The sequence below is a fragment of the Sciurus vulgaris genome (assembly GCF_902686455.1).
Source record: "Sciurus vulgaris genome assembly, chromosome: 7".
NCBI classification, from domain to species: domain Eukaryota; kingdom Metazoa; phylum Chordata; class Mammalia; order Rodentia; family Sciuridae; genus Sciurus; species Sciurus vulgaris.
This window is the reverse complement of record NC_136467.1, coordinates 27,247,268-27,268,308: the sequence shown is the minus strand read 5'-3', so window position 1 is coordinate 27,268,308 and position 21,041 is coordinate 27,247,268. Positions and strand designations below refer to the sequence as shown.

Sequence of the window (21,041 nt, the reverse complement as noted above, 5' to 3'; positions counted from 1 at the left end):
GCATTAAGGAAAAAATCCAATGTTTGATGAAAAATGTATAATTCCTTAATGAACCATTGTTGGAGGTCAAACACTTACAAACATTGTTTGTGCAGTAAATGCAGAGATGTGTCTAAATATGTGGCGTCCCCTAAGTCATTTGTTCTTAGACATTCTTTCTCCTTCCTACTGCTGAGGTTGAAGGAGATAATCGTTTTTTGTTTTGCACACACATCAATATAAACTCTTATTAAGTTGCTCTCACCTTTGAAATGACTGCCTAAAGCAGGTGGGAAAATGTATAAAAAAAATCAAGGGACAATATTGAAAACTTTCTTAAAATATTCTATGCATTATTTTTTAGATAAGATTTTTATACTTTCTACTAATTTCTTTTTTTAAACCACCACTGTTGCCAGCTGTGTGCCATTTGAACCCATTTGGGAATCACTCTATCAACTGTTTTAAAACTCTCCTGCTGACTGTGGTGAGATACCAACGACTCAGGAGGCTGATGCAGGAAGATCACAAGATCAAAGCTAGCCTCAGCAATTTAACAAAACCTTGTCTCAATTTTTTTTAAAAAAAGAGGTTGGGATGTAGCTCGGCAGTTAAGTGCCCCTGGATTCAATCCCTGGTACCAAAAAAACAAACAAACCAAACAAAAACGAAAAATAAAAAAACTTTCTCCCAATGATCATGAGTTAAGCAAGCATAAATGCAGAGGCCCTATGTATTTAATAAACTGTGGATGTTCTAGGGTTCCTAGAGTGGAAAGATCCTTTTTGGGAGTGGGTGGGAAGTACTAGGGATTGAACTCGGGGGCACTTGACCACTGAACCACATCCCCAGCCCTATTTTGTATTTTATTTATAGACAGGGTCTCACTGAGTTGCCTAGCACCTCTCTTTTGCTGAAGTTGACTTTGAACTCAAGATCCTACTGTCTCAGCCACCCAAGCTGCTGGGATTACAGGCTTGTGCTACCACTGGCTGGAAAGATTCTTTTTTCAATCATTTATGCAGCCAATATTTGATGACTTCTTTTGTGTCAGCACTGTGCTGGACATAGATGATCCTATGGTGAGGAAAAGGAAAACCAAAGCCAAACAAAAATGAAACCTTTGTTTGGAGACAAGTGATGGAAACAGAAATTAGCGAAATATGTAAATACACCTAAACTATGATAAATGCAATGACAAATAATCTAGAGACTAGAAGAGTATATTTAATAGGACCTGATGGAGAGCAGATTTAAAAGCAGGACAGAGAAGGCTATTCTGAAGAAGTGATCCTTAAAGTGAAAAAGATCTAAAGCATAAGTCAGAACCAGATAGGCAAGGAGGGCTATGGCTGGAGAGAGGGAGAGAGGATTGCAGTATTAGGCTTCATCTCAGCTAAAACAAGGCAGTGTTCTCATATTCTTTCACATAAACCTAGGTCAGTATTGGCTAAACCACATTATTAGACCTTCATTTCTTGGATGTTGTTCCTCTACCCTATAGTTCATGGCTTGCAGCAGGAGGAAGGGAAAAGGGGCAACATTTCTGCTTATCTCCAATTGGCAGAACTCAGTCACAAGGCAAACTCAGTTGCAGGGAAGTCTGGGAAATGTAGTCTTTAGCTTGGGCAGCCATGTGCCCAGATTTCTGTTCCTGCAAAAGGAGGCAGCAGTGTTGACTGCCTGCCACAGCACTTATCACATGAGAATCATAGCCTGGCTTATTTTCCCCCAGCCAGAGGCAGCTGGCACATTATCCCCTTTGCCACCTCCTGCTCTGTTCTTATGCACTTTTCTCAGAGGGAAGGGATGAAGTTGTGTTCAGGTGGCTATGAGGTTAGCCCAGGCCTAGTGGCCTCCCTGCAGTGACCCACTGTGGTCTCTCCAACTAGTTATTCCTAAACTTTTAATTCAAGCACAACAGGAAAATTTCAGTAGTTAGTAAATAAAAACTAATGATATACTATTAGTATTGTTTCTCACCCTTTGGTGCCTAGCAGAGCAGTTGGCACATGGCTTACTAATTTCTTGCTAATTTAGTTATTGACTAATGAGAGGAGAAGGGAACATGTGGTAGTTTTTAGTGGCCCACCAGGAAAAACAACAATAAATTCTGATTACAGATAATACCCTGCATGAGTTCAGAAATAAGAAAATCAATACACATTTTATTTTAGAATCAAAATAACCTCCTATATCCTTTTGTAAATAAATTGAAGTTGGGGTGGTTTAGTTTGGGATGGGTTTAAATAAGTCTCTGGAACAGAATTGCTTTTTCAATCACTTAGATTTTTCTGGAAAGGCTTTATAATAGACCTGGGAATTGATCTGGCCTTCAGACATAGAACTTTGGATAAGAAGATAACTTCCAGACTTAGGGGTCTGAACTAGTGACAAGATCAGGGTGAGCTTTATGGCGACTGAAGAACAAGAAAACATACTGAGAGAGCGGAAATCCCCCAGTTGATCTGTATTCATTGAGGAACTTCACATGGCCAGCAGGTCTGCCAGAGTGGGGGATGCCACAGTGTGCCTGTCCTGTGAAAAGGCCCTAAACTCTGTCACCTTTTTAGATTTCTTGTTATTTTTTCCTCTTTCCAAAATATTTGGTAGCAGAGTGGTAGGAGCACACTTTCTAGAGCTAGAAAGCCTGGTGGTCTTGGGAACTTAAACTTTCTTTGTTGCGACCTCGATGACCTAATGTGCATAATGTGAATAATATTGGTGCATACCTCTTGGGATTGCCTTGAGTCTTACAGGAGTTAAAAGTAAAAGAAGTGCTTAGAAGAATACATGGCACAGGGTCATTGCTAGCTTTCATTTTTTTCTACTTAATAGAAAATAATATGTGTAGTTAATGAGAAAATGAACACCTTTGAACTCACTCAAATTATGAACCAAAGCATTAGGAATATCATATGAGTTTCTTCTAAATCTTTTCTTCATCTATAGATCCTCTCTGTAAAACCTAAGCCAGGGTAATTGCCATCTTTAGTAACAGAAGAATATGTGTATCATCATATATATTTCGATTTCTAAAGAAGGATCTATATTTATGATTGTTGAATTACAACTCTCTAACTTAAAAGAAGAATTTTAAAAATTATTATATATCAGTTATCCACTTAGATATATTTAAGACCTTAACCATTAGTTATAATCCCACAGTCTCTAGAAAGTATGCCACTATTTAGTTGAATTGATAAGTTATCTTCTGCCCTACCAGTGGAGTTTATGTGATTTGAATATTTTAGAAGCCCATTATAATTTTACACATAGAGAATCAAGTTAACTCTAGTGCTTTAAAAACTTAGTCTTTAGAAAATTGATTGGACATGTCCATAAGCATCAATTCTAAAATCACCAAGAATTGCATGGTTATATGGACAGAGACTATTTGAGATGACACTCCCATTCTGGGAGAGAAAGAGAAGAGGGGAGAGGATGAATATTAACAATATGATTTCTTAAAAGTCTGAGGGATTACATCCAAAGGAGCTTGTTATGAGTTAAATTAGAAAAGAAAACACAACTTTTTGAACATTTTAATTGTTTTATAGACTTTGTTTTCATTAGCTTGATCAGTACTAGTTAGCTTTCCATTGCTGTGACAAAATGCCTGAGAAAATATGCTTATAAGAAGGAAGGATTTATTTTGGCTCTCAGTTTCAGAGATTTCAGTCCATGGTCAGCTAGATCTGTCACTTTTGGGCATGTGGTGAGGCAGAACATCAAGGGGGAGCCTGTAGTGAAACAAAACTGCTACCTCATGGCTGCTGAGAGATGGGAAAAGGCAATGTCCTCAATATTCTTTCTTTTCCAGGACATTTCACCAGGGATTTAACTCTCTTACAGCTAGGCCCCACCTCCTAAAGTATCTTCCATCCCAGTAGTGCCAAAGACTGTTGACCCAGCCTTCAACTCAAGAGCCTTGGGGTACATTTAAGATCCAAGCTCTAACACTCTGTGGATATATTTTTGTTAACAAAAGTGTATCAAACTATGTGTGGGATTAAAATCAAGACATCGGAAGACAAGAATTTATAATCTAATAGGAAAGAGATGAAGAGGTACACAATTGCCATACTCAACTTTCATATCTACAGATTTGACCAACCATAAATTGAAAATGTTTAGAAAAAACTGCATCTGTGCTGAATATGAACACAGCATTTTGTCATTGTTTCCTAAACAACTGTTTACATAGCTACATTGTATTAGGCATTTTAAGTGACCTAGAAATGATTTAAAGAATTTGAAAGGATGTGGGAAGGTCATGTGCAAGTACTACACCATCTTAATAAAGGATTTTAGCATCCAGTGATTTTGATACCTGCCTGAGGTCCTGGAATTAATCCCCCTTGGATACCAAGGGACAACCATTTTAATTTATGATGTTTAGAAACTGAAATTAAGGACTGAAATGTGAGGGCACGCTGACTCTGAAAAGTAGATTTTCAAGGCCTCTAATTAGAGGTAAGAGCTATGACAACTTGTTAAGGGAGAAGTTTAGAAGAGAGAAGAAAACAGGAATAGAAACAATTTGTTCATTTGCCCAAGTGAATTATTTAAGTTCATTTCAATTAATATTTACATAATTTTTCATGACTATCGCTGATATAGTATTTCCTAAAATAAAGTGCTAGGGGCTTATCTGATGAATATCAACAACTTATTACTAGTACAACAGGTAAAGCCAGAAATGAACTTGAGACAGGACCATAAACAAGTGAGTAATTTGAAATGTTTTCTGAACTGGGCATTCAGGAATTCTAGCAAAATCTTCTATTGACTAGAAAAATATCAAATAGCCATTTGCTAGAATTTAGGCAGGCTGAACCAGAAAGTGATTTGTCTATTAACTTATCACCTCAGCCTACAGCAAGTCAGTTAAGGCATCAGTGGTAGAAATTTTGTGAAATGAAACCTAGTTTAAGTCAAAATGAAGATTAGAGTTGCAGCTAACCACCTATTGCTACCTGCCACTCAAGATGGCAGGACAGTGAAGGATCAGTGGCTCGCCTGCCTTCCTTCTGGAAGGCCTGGATGCTAGCTCTGCAGGTCATGTTGCAGGGGTTCTCAACTTCATCCACAGAGTATGGGGTGAATGGTCTAAAATGGTGGTTGTCACAATTGGTGAGAGGAAAGGCATGCTACTGTCATCTTTTGGAGAGAAGCCAGAGTCAGTACTAAATATTCTACAATATACAGGAGAGACCCCACAGGAAGGATCACTCACCATTCATTTCTGAGTTGTCAAAATGTCAATAGTGCAGGGGTTGAGAGACTTTGATCAAAATAAGAAAAAACAGTATTTATCTTTGGCATCTACATTTTAAATCTAAATAAGGAAATATCCTCTGAAATTCTATGTGTGCTTTGGAACTCCCTAGTTCCTCCACTCTAAGACATTCTGCTACTCTGCGGTCTTCAGAAGACTGAGGCTGCTTTGTCATTTGTGTAGGGACCATAGGCAAAGAACCTCTGTTTCCACCTCAAGGTGGAGGTACACTTTTAGCACTTCAGGTTCCAGAAGTCTGGGCGTGCCAAAGTTGGCATGCCGTGCACGCAACAGATAGGCACGTGGGTCTCAATATTCCCATGTTTGTCCCTGAATTTTCTGTCCCTGTCTTTGCCAACTTAGAGTAAAAAAAGAACTGGAGTGTTTCTAAAGAGAAGGAATTATGCAATGATTTTTAATTTTATAAAGTTTCAAGCCAATGTGCATGAGAGGCCAGAAGGAAATATGCCTTAAGTAACATAAACTCTCAGGCAGAGCCAGGGCTGGGATTGGAAATGTGCATGGCATTAGCATCTCCATGCACAAGGAGAGTTCATTGCTTTCTGTGGCCTGAACTCACATTGATAGCTAATTTCCTTTGCTCTAGTAGTTTATTTTGTTTGGTTTAACTTACAAATGACATCTGGTATTGTGAATAATGAAACCACAATCACTCCAAGAAGCACTTGTGAATAAATTAATATAATTTTAATCATTCAAGAAAGAGGAGAAAAATTATTCTTTACTCATTCAATATGTGCCTGTGTCCACCATGGGCCTTAGGCATAGATTACTTCCCCTGAATTAGCTCATCTTTTGGCAGTACCTTTGCCTTCTTTCCTGGGTTTAATTTATTAATTTTATGTGTTAACAACATTACAACTTACATATTACACGTTCGTCCTTAACACACCTTTTCAGAGTACAGTGTATTTTCCCAAGCAGGATGTTCATCACAACTTACTGTAATCACTTATTTTATGACTATATTCAGACCAGATGTTAGCTCTGCAAGACTAGGAATTGTGTCTTTTTGCTCACCACTATATGCCTGTGTTAAATTTTCCCCGCCAGAGCAAAATACCAGAGAAAAATAAATGATTTAAATGGGCTAACATTTTCAGAGATTTCAGTCCATGATCAACTGACTCTATTGCTCAAGCCTGAGGTGAGGCAGAACATCATGGAGGAAGGGTGTGGCAGAGGAAAGCTGCCCCTGGCAGACAGGGAGCAGAAAGAGAGGAAGGGGCTGGGGACAAGAGATCCTTCCAGGGCATGATTTTATGCCCTACTTCCTCCAACCAGGCCCCATCTCCTACAGTTTACACTACTTCCCAATACTACCATTACATTATGAATCCATCAATGGACTAATCCATTAATGCTGTAGAGCCCTCATGATCTAGTCACCTTCCTGAAGGCCCTATCTCTGACCACTGTACCACTAGGGACCTAGTCTTCCACATATGAGCCTTTGGGGCACATTCCAGATCCAAACTGTTAATAATGCCCAACACCTAGCACTGGATATGACTTCTAGTCCCACTTCAGTAAATATTTGTTGAATTAATAAATAATGCCTAAAAATGCAAACCATAGGCCGATGTTAAGTGGACATGCAATTGCTGCCCAGTAACCTCATGCAGCACATCTTCACTCCTGAATACCCTGGACATGGTCTTGTGGAGGATGCATTTGGAATCTTAACTCTTCAACTCACAAATGTTATACAAGTTCCCCTTCATGATGGTGAGTACAAAAGAAGGGAAAAATTAGGTGGGGGAATATTCCGTAAGCCTTCATGGGAGATGTTCTCTGGCTAATAGAAATGATTTTCTCCCCATTCAAAGTGAAGTCCTGCCAACTTGCTGAGCATCCTGAATGGGGAGCTTAACAAATTTAGAATTGCCCCTACCAGGTCACCTGAAACTCCCTTGTTACAGATTGAAGATCCCTTATCTAGAACACTTGGAACCAACCAGAAGTATTTCAGATTTCCGTGTGTGTGTGTGTGTGTGTGTGTGTGTGTGTGTTTTAATTTTGGAATATTTGGGTAGACTTTACCAGTTGAGAATCCTAATCTGAAATGTTCCAAAACTTTTTTGAGTGCAGCACACAAAAAGTTTTGAATTTGGAGTATTTCAGATTTCCAGGCTATAGATGATCAACCTGAATTACCTTATATGATTGCAGGAACTTCCTTTTGTCAATCACACCACTTAGATCTGACATTCAGATTTCCAGAACAGTTTTCTTGCCTCATGGAAAAACTCTGGTCATGACCATGACATGCCCTTGGGGATTAATCCAGGATGTTCCCACTGAGAAAAGCACAGCTGTGATCTTCTACTCCTTACCATTATCCACATCCCTCTGTCCCATGTTTTCTAGATTCTTATCATTGCGCCCAGTTCTTACAATAAATCTGGTTCACTTTTTCCTTTTTAGTTTAATTCCATTCCTTTTTTTTTACCCAGGTTTCTAGACACACCTTTAATCAAAGGATGCTTCTTGCATATAATAACTATTCAACAATTGAGTTTTAAAAAACAATTTGGAACTCTTTATAGTCATTATAATATTCCTTCCCTTTTCATGGAAAGCTTGCCCCAGTTTTCTCTATTTTTCTCTAAGCTCATTTATGGAGTAAGCTTGATTGCAAGATGCTGTCAGTCAAGTTCTGGCTGTTCAGTGGTAACTTAGTCAATATGCTTTAATGACCCTGGGAAACGTATTTTTTTAATGGAATTGACCTCACTACTTAGGTGCACCAGTTTTCCTTGGAGCCAATGTGCTCAGAATATTCATCTAAACTTCTTGCCCACTCATTATATGGTGAAAGTCAAATACTTTAATTTTCTGTTACCCTATGTTTCTGCTCCCCATCTGTGTTTTAATCCAGTGGATTAATGCTTGCTAGGCACTGGGAGCATTAACAGTATCTCCATTTATCATTTTTGATAAGCCATTACTATCTGCTGCATCATCCTGACCAGACAGTGTGGCTTTTATGTATCTCGTGAGTCATGGGGGGCCAGAGATACCATCAGCTCTGTAATTAAAACCTGCTGTGCTTTCCACACAACAAACTGCTAGAGCTTACGGAACTGGCTTCATTAATGTTCTTCACTTCCTTTCATTATTTTCTGTTTTTAGTTTTTTCCTTATAGCTCGGTAAGTCTTAGAATATTGGCAGTTGAATAATGGAGTGCAAAACTTTTCTTCAAAACTCTTTTGATTTGGTCACTTTTGGCTAGTGGGTGGATAAGGGACCTGTAGCTTCATATGCACTGTGTCTGGAGCCCCCTCTACACTCCCTGGGATTCCTTGCCACCCAGAGTCAGGCTTCCTGTGTACCCCTGAGATTCTTGATCTCTTGATTACTGAATAGTGCCAACTTGGCACCCTTGTGAAGACTTCCGCATAGACCCTGGGCCTAGGTCTCCAGCCACTGCTGCCAAAACACAGCTCTTGATCACAGATAGCTGGGTTAGACTTTGAAAATGTCTTTCTAAAACTACTTTTTGTACCCCTTATGTAAGTGCATGGGGAGATAGAAGGCAGAAAGCCCATCTGCGTCCCATAAGTGATGTTAATAATTAACCAGTTCAGACAAATATTTGCCATCACCATCCTCTTACTGTAAAGTGTTTCCATTTGCTGGCTCTATTGCCAGCACTTTAAAAACCAAGAGTCCAGATGGACCTAGTGACCTCCACAGACCACCTCGGCCTTATCCACCAGCCATTCTTTCATGCCTTCCTACCCCCTGGCATAAACATAGCATTAAAAGAATAAGAAAGGGAAGCTATGCAATGTTTCAAGAATTAAAGTAAGGAAGCATCAGATGAGAGAACCCCGAGGGCCTTCCCCAGGCTCAGAGAATGTTCAAGTTCAAGGGGAAGAGTGTGCTCAGTAAATTAACAACAGTTTATGGGGCTGACACACACCCTGAAGCAAATGAAACAGGAGATGTAACAGACCAGTTTAGAGGGGGTGATCAGAGAAGGCTCTCTGAGGGTGTGGCATCTGGGTTGAAGCCTGAAAGAAGCCATCACATGAACACCAGAGGAGCAAGCGTGGGGGGAGCCTGGCGGGGGGGGGGGGGGGGCGTTTAAGCAAAGGCACCATACTACCTAGACATAGAAGGAGCCGCCCTCCAAACCCAGATTAGGTCTTGGTGACCCTGTGACTCCCACTTTCATCCCTCCTTGCCTGCCAAATCCCAGCTCCCAAAGATTGTCATTAAACAAAAGAAATTCATTTCCCATGAGTCTAAAGGGCAGCTGCTCCACAGTCCCTTTCTGTTGGCCACTGTGGCACTGAGCTGATTTTTATCTGGGTGCACTCTTGAATATAGAGCACCTTAAGAATCAAAAAACCAAGGGATGGACCTACTATTAACTTACCTATCCTGGTGACTCAAATGGGCAAAAACATCTTTTTTCATTCTCTAGTTACATTATCTATTTGTGATTGTTCCCTAGGGCTGGTGAGCTCATGGCTAAAACAGAGACATTTCTCAGACAGTTGCTAGTTGGCATACTGATTAAGTGTATATCCTGTATGAGGTAATTTGCTAGGCTTCTATGCTCTTTGGTGAGTTAAACCAGAATAAAAGAGTCCTGGGAAGATGACCCACCCCATCCCAGGGCCAAGCTGCAGGTAAGCATGGTGTTGATGGTGGTGTGATTCAGATGGAGGAGCAGAGACCAGTACCCCATGCCTGTTCCTTCAGCAAGAGAAGTCAGGAGCCAAATGGAGGATGGTAACAGTGGAGAGAGTCTGATTTTGTAGGTACAAACTCAGAAGCAATCCTTAAATGCCATGGGTTTTATTGATTGGTCCTCTAATGGCTCTGTAAGTAGAAAGCAATATTTTCAATGTTCCTTCAAGATCTTGCAAATATCATCAACTACTGTCTGTGTATTCTGGGACTAAGGGGAGCCAGGACTGGAAAATAAGAAAATTCCATGCAGCATTCTAGGGACAATTATAGAAGAGAAGAGAAAAGTGGCATAAAAGACTTTCTAATCCCATGAGGATTTGGAAAGGAAAAATTACAGGGATATTTGAGCCAAGGGAAAGGTAGAGAGAGTGATTCCTAGTGGTTCAGCACAGAGAAGACAGATGCTTTGAGTTCAAATCTCAGTTGCACAATTTGTTACCTGTATGATCTTGGGAAAATTCTTTAATCATTCTGGGTCTCCATTTTGTTCTTAGTACAATAGGGAATATCATAATAACATTTTTTAAAAATACCAGTGAAGACAGTTCATGTGACATGCCTAGCAGTGGGCCTGGTCATTTTTTCGGAGCACTCTGATCATTTTTTTACTTTGATTGCTATTGGACAGATTCCTGGCCAGCTGTTTCAGGCCAGTCTTACATGGGCCCTTGGTCTGGAGAGAGGCTCACAGCTTTTATACTGAAAGTCTCATCTTTTATTAGCCCCTAAGTGACCGTTAGTGGGAGAGGAGTGGGTAGGACAGAAAGAAGCATTAGATAAAGCTGGGACTGCCAATGGCCTGTGAAACAACATTCCTTCTCTGTTTTCACCCATCTCTTCCTTCTTCCCTCACCTCCTGTGGGTTGCAGGTGTTACTGTGCATCACCTACACCCCAACATTTGACCTGAACGGGAGCGCTGTGCTGAAGATCGCAGAGGTGAGTGCCACTCCTGTTTGTAAAGCTGCTCGTGGCTGCTTTCACTCTCATTGGGCTAAACACTGGGGTGGGAGACTGAGCCCCAACAATGGGGTGAGCCCTTCTCCGATCACTGTGGGAAATTTCTGGGAAGGAACTGCAGACGGCATGCTCTGTGGCCCACTGTGCTTACCCATAATGCCATGTGTCCTAGTGCTATGGATGCTTGGGTTTGCTTAACCTGAAGCTTTAACCATGGAAATAACAGTCCTGGACCCCCCCAAATCTGCTGCAGCCAAACTTATTGCTTTCTTGGTCTATTTTTCCTAAGATGAATTACAAAGCATTTGCTTTCTAAAAATGGTTGTTAAGAAACCAAGGATGAGCTTTAGAGAGTCATTTATTGATTAAATCCCATCACATCTCCTAAGCCCTGGCGGATGCCTTTTGTAGCTGACATCAAAAAGCCTTCTTTTCAGTCTGCTGTAGAATAGGGTCGCATGTGTCTTCCAGCATGCCCAAAAACGTGTCCAACAGGAAACTTGGCTTCTGGAATGTCTGGCAAATGCCTTTGGCTTCTGGAAGTATCACCATTTCAAAGCTGAATTTTACTATGCTTAGAATAATTTTCCTTCCACTTCTTGAAAAGATTGTCTTCAGGATTTGTTTTTTCTGGCGAGAGTATATTCAGATCACAAAGAGACAATCATTCTCTGAATTCTGAAATCATGGAGAAAAGGAAAGCCCAATCAATGATCAACTCTCATGAGTAGTATTTTTATTAGCAGATATATGTACTTTTTACAGAATCAGTGGTATTAAAAAGTGAAAGTAAGGGACTGGGTTGTGGTTCAGTGGCTCAGTGTTTTCCTAGCTCATGTGATCCCCCAGTTTGATCCTCAGCACCACATAAAGATAAATAAAATAAAGGTATTATATCCATCTACAACTAAAAAAGTATATAGAAATTTTAAAAATGAAATTAAGAGAAACTCACTCCTAAACATATAGAAATTTGTGTCTACCAAAACAAAAGCAGCAGCCAATTAGCCACTGGTTTCCAAATATGTATCTATAAAGATATATTTTCTTTAGCACGTTTATGTTTTACTCCATAAAATAAGTAATGAAATAGAATAGTTGTCAGTAATTGCTTTCAATTGACTTTTAAGAGATACTGTGAGTGTTCTTATTTGCAGGTTTGCTTGTCACAGGACAATGTCGTTTCTGAAAATAGTAAGAAGTAGGATCTGCATGCAAGAGGCTTGTTCTGAAGGAAGATGGGAAATGCTAAGTGCTGCCCTAGAGATGGAGCCAGGAGAGGGAACAGCAAGGAGTCCTAGGGCCTTCAGGAGTAGGGGGCTGCCAGGGAGCTTTGTGCCACCCCTGCGAAGCAGGAGTTTATCTTATCCTCACAGAAACCAGCTTTTGAGTGAGAATCTGAAGCAAAATGTGTAATTCTTGAGCCATGGACACACAGGGCCAGGGCCAACACAAGTAAAGGTTCACCGAGAGTATCTAGAAGCCAGGAGAAGATTCAGCAGGATAGATCATCAGAACACAGTGGTCTCTACCAAAACCATAGAAGGAAAACAACCAAATAAAAACCCCTCTAAGATGGAGATTACAGATAAAGTCACTCGAATGTAGTAGTAATAAGAATGGGCTCTGGAGCCCCATCCCCACAGCCCGGGGTGAACCCTGCTCTCCCTCATCCCTGTGTTGCCTGGCCAACCTCTCTGGGCCTTGTGTTTGCTGTCTGTAAAAGAAAAGATAAATACACCTGTCTTGTGGTGAGGGTGTTCCCATTAGACACAAAAAATACAATCCAAGTAAAAAGTTGTTTGTACAAGTCCAGACACATGGTAAATGTTATATGTTTGCCTTTTAAAAAAAATAGTTGGGAAAATTTTATAAAGATACCTTAAAACAAGTCATTGAAAATCCCTCTGGAAATGTGGGCAGAATCTTGCTGTTCCTTCTCATTCTGGTGTACGTTGACAATTTACTCCAGGAGAGTGTTTACCCTGAAACCTGCTGATCAGGAAACTGGAATGTGTACTTAAGTATGAAAAATGAGGCTATTTCCCCAAGGTCCTGCTGAAACTATAAAAGGATCATTAGGCTCTCAAAATGTAAATAAGAAGCCAGCTTTGTGAGCATGTCTGACTTTAACTTGCTTAATTAAACAGCACTTAGGAAAGTTTTTCAGAAGAACACCTTTGTGCTGCAGGAAGAAAAAAGAAATATCAACTTTTAAAGTGGATTCTTATGAAATATCTGATCAATTTCCTGAACAGTCATTATTAAGACTCCATAGATACATAAGTCCTCTTCTGTTGTCCATATTAGCAGGTGAGTTTTCCAGGGACAGCTACCTTAATATAGGAAAAAGCTATGGATGTACAAAGTGCCAAGGTCTGGGCATAAAGGAAAAGATTGAGTCATAGCCAAAAGCTCTCAGAAGCTAATTAGAAAAATTAGATGATGGATTTTGGTTGCCTCTGGGCCTGCTAACAACTCTTTTATGGGATTTCTCAAAAGCAGAAAGCCCAGTCTGTAAATGTGTCTTTGCTGGTTTCATCTTACTGACTTCTGGAAATTTCCAGTTTTTGTTTCTATGGCTTGCCGTCAGGGCCTGGCAGAATCTGTTTTGAAGAGTATTGTTTTTTTTCTCTAAGATTTATATTTTTAGGGACCTCCCTTTTCACTGCTTCCATCCATCCATCTATCTCCTGAGTTCAAAATACTGATTAATAATAATAGCTACTAGTCATTGAGTCCCTAGGGCATGGCAGCAAGTAGCACCATACACACACACACATATATATACACACACATTATATATATCATATATTAAAGGTAAGAATATATAAGAATATATAAATATTCTCCTCCACAACCCAGCTAAATAAGAACACTAAGCAAAATAAGGTTAATTTTCTTGCCCAAATATTCAAATCCAGATTCTCTATTGCAAACGTGTGCTATTAAACCACTATCCTGTACTGTCCCCTGGCTATCCTCACTCTTAGAAAATGTCAGTAGAATCTTGGCACAATAATTTTGGCAACCAACTGAAGTTTTTAGGAGGCATACTCCCTGTGGACCTTTCTGGAGGCATCTTAATAGCAATAATGTTTATGTGGTGTTTTTACACATGAGGCTGAAGTATGGATGCATTTTTTTTTTAGGAATATGCCACTTTCTTGGGCATCTTTGCACATTGATGGTTTATCTTTTCTGAGTATTATCTCACCAGTTTAGTAGTAGTTCTCCATGCTACCCTGGGGAACTTAAAAACATTGCAGTTCAAGATCTACCACCAAAGATTCTTATTTAACAGCTCTAGTCATCACAAAAGTATTTTTTAATAGGGATAGTTTATAACCCTTGAAATGTTCAGTAATACTTTTCTTATTCTGCTGTGGTAGCACTACTTGTAGACATAAAGTGGTCTACAACTAAGGACAGATGGTGCCCATATATAATTCAGAAGAAAGGTGTAGAGATGCCCTGACCCATTTATTTTGGAAACATCTTGTATGTTATGTTCTCTGGGAGTCTGGAAAGGCAAGCCCCACATCCTGGCAAGAAAACTACTGTAGGGGCAAGTCCCCTGCCTCAAGCCAGTTGAGACCACAAGAGGGAGGAAATCCCTGCAGGAAGCTTCCCTTTTCTTTCTTGACATTCTCCCTTTTTTTTTTCCCTGTATTGATTCTGAATGGATGTCTGCAGTGTCTGTTCATAACCACTTAACTGCTAAGCTAGCCTTCACTGCAAGAATTTCCACCTCTCTCTAACCTCTGACTCCTGGAGCCCTTATTTGGAGTCAGAAGATATGCAGAGCAGTGAGACCCTCCCCACTTTGCTTTGGCTGGATCATAGGGCAGAGGCTAAATCTCAATAGACCACAAACCAGGCAGAAGGCCCTACCCGGGAAAGTGTAGGAGTCAACCAGGTGAGGTGTTAAAAGTTATTTTAACATGTCAGCTTAGGCCCAGAGGAAAAATGTCGCAATCAGAGTTTTCCATGTATGCCTAGCACTTTAAGACATCTTCAGGTTGAAATCCAAAAGGAATACAAGCAAGCTTTCCTACCCAGATGGCAATCAGACTTATTTATACACACATTTCCTAGGAATAATACAACTTCAATTTCCCGTGTGTGTATGCACAGATGTGTATACCAATTTGATGAAGTACCTCTTGCCATGTACCCACCTGTTACAACTGTTCACCTCCTAGGCAGCAGACCTTTTTCAAAGAGAATAAGAAATGGCCTGGCAACTGAGTTGTCACCATAATTTATCAGAGTTTAGATTTACAGTGATAACCAAAATTTTCTCTGGTTCTCATGTGATCAACCCACCTACATAGTCTTCCCTATCTAGAAGGCATTTCTTTCATTATCTTGTCATCTTAATCTCCGATCCTTTCTCATTTTTGTCACCATAAGCTATTTTTCATCACTATAAGGTTTTGTTTTGTTTTGTTTTTTGCAATTGGAAATACCCTACCTCTTCTCTCTATGGAAATTAGGACTCAGTATTGTGCACTATTTTAACACAGCAATGATACTGACCCCTTTTGAGTAGGAAAGAGAAGGTAGGTGTATAGTTCAACGAAGTGAAAAACGTATTTCACAAAGCTAAGCAAATTTCTCTTGAGGCTTCTTTAAATTTTTTGCTCACTTTGGCTAATATATATTAAATATCAACTTTGCTTCATTTTGCCACTTAATGTTCAATACTACAGCAATCTACCATGGGTTTAACCGAGTACTTTTATTTATCAGTCCACTTACCTGATGACTCTTGTTCATGTATGCCTGCGAACTTGTGCCTTTTCTTTTCTTTCTTTTTTTTTTTTTCCTTCTGCTTTTGTGGTTGACTTGGCTTCATTAACCATCTGTGTTTTTGCTCTCAGTTGTGTTTAGCATGTCGTAAAGCTGGACATCCACAAATGCATGAAATGATCAAAATGTACCTTATGACTCTGCTCACTGCCCTGTGTCATCGTGCATTCCCTGGCAATCAGGGGCCTGTGGCTTTTTACCAGGTATTTCACTTGGTTCTTTGCACCTGGGCTCTGGCAGAGGTGCAAGCCCGAGGCTTTTCAGTTGTTAAGTTTGCATTATGAAAGCAAAGGGCGGGGAAGGTAGAACAATATTGGGGTGACTAAAAAAAAAAAAAAAAGAAAAAAAAAAAAAAGAAACCATGAGCGCTCGTTTTGCAGAAACTCAGTCTGCCTTTGAACTGAGATTCTCTTAGCTTCTCTTGTTGATTGTGCTCATCTTACTATGACCCTAAGGGAGAGAAAGGAAAATCCTCATGTGGTGAAAAATCTCTGATCTTGAATACGGTGTTCAGGTTTCAAATGGAAGCACTATTTCTGTGAAGCTTACTAGTTTACCATTTATGATTACTGAAGCAAGTTTAAGAAACTGCTTCGGGAAATGCCAGGACAGCTGATAAAGTGCTTCTTCCTAAGTTCCTACAGATAGGATATTATCAGTAAGTGGTGATTTTTATTTAACAGAAAGTATCTTTGTCATATTCGGTATATATATTCCCAAGTTAAGAAGAATGAGCCTCTCAGATGAATACATTTTTTTAAGCTAGTAAACATGCCCCACAAAGTCATGTTCAATGTTATCCCTGTAGTATTGACAACAAAGAGCAGTAGTGGCATTAAAACTTAAAAATGTGTTTGGCATTTGCCAAGTTCTTATCTGTTTGTAACACCGTGTTACATAAAGTCCACATGCTCCTGTGTGCCACTTCATGGGCCTCAAGTGACTGATACAGTTTTTTAAGGAAGGCTGTCTAGTGTGTATGGCTCAGTATTCAAGATAATTTATATTTTAAGTATGGAGTTGAGCTCTCAAAATAGTTGCTCTTTCATCTTCAATGCTTTTAAGGCTTAAAATTTCCCCTTAAATTTATGTCAATGCTTAAAGATCTTACAGATCAACAGTTACAAAGATTTCTTGGAAAATGTAAGCTATAAAGAAAACTGTGAAGTTGTGAGGTACAAATGGTACTAGTGTTCCAGATTATGTAGAATTTGGTTTCATCTGAGTGGAACACTGCACTCATTTAGAAGTATTTTCAAGGTGTTTAAATCATTACATCGCATGCCAAAGCAGAAGCCTTTGGGATTAAAAGACCTTTTTTCTATGTTTATATAAGTTAGTGGCCCTTTACATCCAATATAATTCATAATCATTTGAGAAAATAAATTTCACATGTTCAAAATAGTTTTATGAAAATACTGTGTAGCTTCTGTTTTTTAACTATAAAATGAATTCATCTAGGTCAACTTCAAAATAATAGGGTTAAGTTTCAAATGCACCTTTGAAACATTAAGCACTCTACAAGAGATAAACCTTTTGAAAACTTTCTTTCTGGAGCTGGGGATGTAGTTCAGAGGCATAGCATTTGCCTAGCATATGTGAGGCTCAAGGTTTGATCCCCAGCACCAAAAAGAAAAAGAAAATATTTTCTTTTACCTAGGTAATTTTACACAAAGGTTATTATCATGAGCTTGCCTGGAAACTCCCATAATTCAAGCAGTAGCAGCAACAAAGATTAACCTTTAGTCTTTCTCCCATCTCAGTTATCAATCATTAAATTAAATTTCCATTTAGGTGAGAACTTTTTTTTTTCCAAATATAATATTCTTGGAGCTATTCCTAGAAAAATGATTTAGGTACATTAAATCCTGAACTATTCTTTGTGAAATTGAAAGGATGAATACCTTATACAGAGAAAAGGTAGGCAAATTTAAAGTATGCTTTGATTATTATGCCCATTCCTATAGCTTCAAAAAATAATTTGGGAAAAAAACAAAACAAAAAAACAAAAAAAAAACAGAAAAACCCTGAAGGGTTGGGGTTGTGGCTCAGTGGTAAGGCGCTTGCCTAGCATGTGTGAGGCCCTGGGTTTGATCCTCAGCACCACATAAAATAAATAAATAAAGGTCCATGGACAGTTAAAAAAAAAAAAAAATATATATATATATTATATTATAATATTAAAAGAAAAACCCTGAAAAGTCATGACATTCAGCATCATCATTATCAATGAGGAATTTTTTTTTAATTGGGATTCCTACACCAGTAGCCACCAGGGAACCTTCTTGAGCTCAACTATACATTCAGACTCAAGGCCTTACCAGTTATATTCGCTTAGCAGGATGCAGGACAGGAAACAGAAGCAGGTAATATCAGGCACGCATCTATCACGGGGTCTTCACGCCAGTCCAGAAGCTAGTCCCTGGCTCTCAAATGACAGTGTAAGTGCAAGAGACTAAGAGCCACATCAGTAAGGGCAGAGTCACCTTGGCTTGGGAGCACATGTCCCAATTAAGAACCAATGCTTCTAAAACAACTCTATGAACAGAGCTTGCAGAGTTCCTTTAGAGGTTGGGTTCCATTACAAGAGTCACCAAACCCAGGGAAGCCCTGTGACTTCCCAGCAGGTATTTAGAGTTAACACAGTTATCCCCATTGAGACACAGCATAGTAACTAGGAAGCATTTTTACCACGAGCTGTTCCACCTTTATAAAATGTCCAGAAGAACATAGCTAGAGAGTCAATCCAAAGTCAAACTCATTCCGAGCAAAGGTGAAAGGGTTTCAATAGTCCTGTACCCACACTTTATAACCCACAAGTTAATAAATTCTGTTCCCTTTGGCCACAAAGGGAGGTTTTCCTCATTAATTTACAGCCACCTGAGTTTGTTCTAAATAGAATTATCTGGCTCATGTAAAGCTCTCTAATTTGCTTCTCAAAAGAATAAGAATGTAAGAATGGTAAGCCTTAGGGAAATATGACTTTTCTATTTGCTTAAAAACAAATTTCCAGAGATTTTAAATCCATTTATTTTCACTGAAAACTAATCCAAAATCAAGCTTTCTGTTTGAGAAGGATTTGGTATTCTCCCTGGTTGAAGCAGAGGACAGTTGGTAGTGATCGGAGGCCTAGAACACACGTGTTACTATCTTTTCTTTCCCAGGTATGCATTGAGACGTACACCTGCAGCTGTCACCAACGTAGTATAAACACTGCTGTGCGGGCAACTTTGAGCCAAATGCTGAGCGACTTGACTTTGCAGTTAAGGCAAAGGCAGGAAAACACGGTAAGCCTATAGCACTCCTGGTGCATTGTGGTCCAAGTGGCGTCTCAGTTAGTAACCGCAGGGGGGTGTCGCTCCAGGGACCCGCTGCCACTGCTGCTGCCCTCTGGAAACACTAGTGAGGGCTTGCTTTTTCAGAAAGAAAATTCACTTAAATGAATTAAACTGTTTAGAAATGTTCCTACTTCACCCTAAAGTTTTGAGAGTCGTTTTTCCCTATGGTTTCCATAATTGTGTGGTCAGTATTTTAAAATTTACTTTTCTTTTAAACCCCTTACATGGAACATTTTAAAAAGTTTATTGTGATAGTAGATTTGAAACTATGAAAAATGAATAGCAGTTCATCTCATGCTTTAAGACGCGGTCCTTTGTGAACTAAGGTTATGGCAGGAAGTTTTCCTCACTGCAGTCAGAGTAAAGCCACACTCGTATTCTCTGTCATCGGAGCCTCTACTCTAGAACTCCTTGCTCTAAACTTGAACAGATTGTCTAAAATGAGTTTCTAGAGAAAAATGTAAATGTAATTGGGCTTCTTGTATATTTTTTTTCTGGGAATGTCAGTGGGAGGATGGGTGTTTTGTTTTGAAAATCTGCCTCTGTAACAACTTAAGATTAAAATTATTTTGAGATCTGCAAGAGGTGTTCTTGAAATGACATTAGTTATTTTTTAAAATGGGAAGTCTCAGTTGCAGTCCAAATATCTCAGAAATTAATTGTACAGAAATTAAGATTTTGTGCTTAACTTCAATTATTTCTCAGTTTTAACTTCGGTTTTCTAGTTGTTAAGATGATCATGGGGTTTAGGAGAAATTTAGAGATTATCATGTCAGATTCTTTAATTCCTCATTTTAGTGTTTTTATAAGATAAAGCCCAAAGAGATGAAATTGAAATCTAAAATTAGTTAAGAGAACCAAACTAAAGCACCCCTGACTGGCTCCCTGTCCATTTCTCAGTTCATATATATTCTGGCAGCTAACATTTGAAAAATAGGACGAGTCTGAAAAATCAAATCCTGTTTTCTTTTGTGTTTGCTATGTCCAAAGCCCAAGTTCCTGTTAAAATTGCTTTAACTTGAGATATTACTTTTGTTTTCCCCTTATTAAAAATAATTTAATGTATACTAAGATTTTGAATATGATGTTTGGGAATACTTGTGGTTTTTAAAATACATAAATAGAAAATATAGTAGAAGGAAAAGTGTTTTTAATGAAAATAGATCTAAGATATTGAGAATTCTTATGTTCATATACAACCATAATCATGATCAAATACTCTAATATTAGCAATATCTTAATGTTTTAAAATAGTTAAGAGAAACTTTGTGGTTTCTATGTACTTTTGATCATTAGTTCATTTAAATATCTTATTTTTAAATTTAGAAAAGGACAGTTACCCCATGCAACAATATTTCAGTCAAGGACAGGCTGGACATACAATGGAATCCACCATACTTCCTGGGGCAGAGTAGGCTATATCACGTGGGTGTGTGCACTTGGTTATGTTCTCACAGTAACAAGTGCTTCACAATGAGTTTCTCAGAAAATGTCCCCATTGTTAAGTGACACATGGCTGTATTGGGTTTCAAGTCAAATATCAACCTTTCAGCTCAGTGCTGTTCCAGAAGAATGGTAACAAGTGTGGTTGTGGAGGGCTGGTGGATACTACAGAGGTTATATGCCTCTGTCCTAGGCATCTAATGTTTGACTACTCAGCCTTCTGCTTCTGCTCATCATTGACCATTTGTATTCACCCCAACCTGAGGCATAATCTCAAATTAGGTAGAAAATTAGTGTTCATTATTTTCTTTCTATTACCCATACAATCCATTGGAGATATAATTCCATTTCCCAGAAAATACTGTTCTCAGGATGCTAATGTTGAAGGATTTGTGATTCTAAGAGAGGGAAATATTTTGCCACCCGAAAGTTGGGTATTTTTAAAAAACACTATTGAAGAGGAGGGTCTGTGGGAATGGTAAGGTTTGCTCTGAGGA

General features: G+C 39.0%; 1 protein-coding gene across 2 annotated transcripts in view; it reads left to right on the top strand.

The window, feature by feature from the left end:
* Positions 1 to 19,934, top strand: part of LOC306666581 (brefeldin A-inhibited guanine nucleotide-exchange protein 3-like) — a 73,891-nt gene extending 53,957 nt beyond the window's left edge. The window contains exons 5-7 of one of the 2 annotated variants that reach the window (XM_079148748.1): positions 10,859 to 10,927; positions 15,835 to 15,966; positions 18,928 to 19,934. In XM_079148748.1, coding sequence (XP_079004874.1) covers positions 10,859 to 10,927; positions 15,835 to 15,966; positions 18,928 to 19,062 — 336 coding nt within the window. In that variant the 3' untranslated portion in view covers positions 19,063 to 19,934. The remainder of the gene's footprint in view (positions 1 to 10,858; positions 10,928 to 15,834; positions 15,967 to 18,927) is intronic. The other variant, XM_079148749.1, reaches the window with a different exon arrangement.
* The last annotated feature ends 1,107 nt before the right edge of the window (positions 19,935 to 21,041 follow it).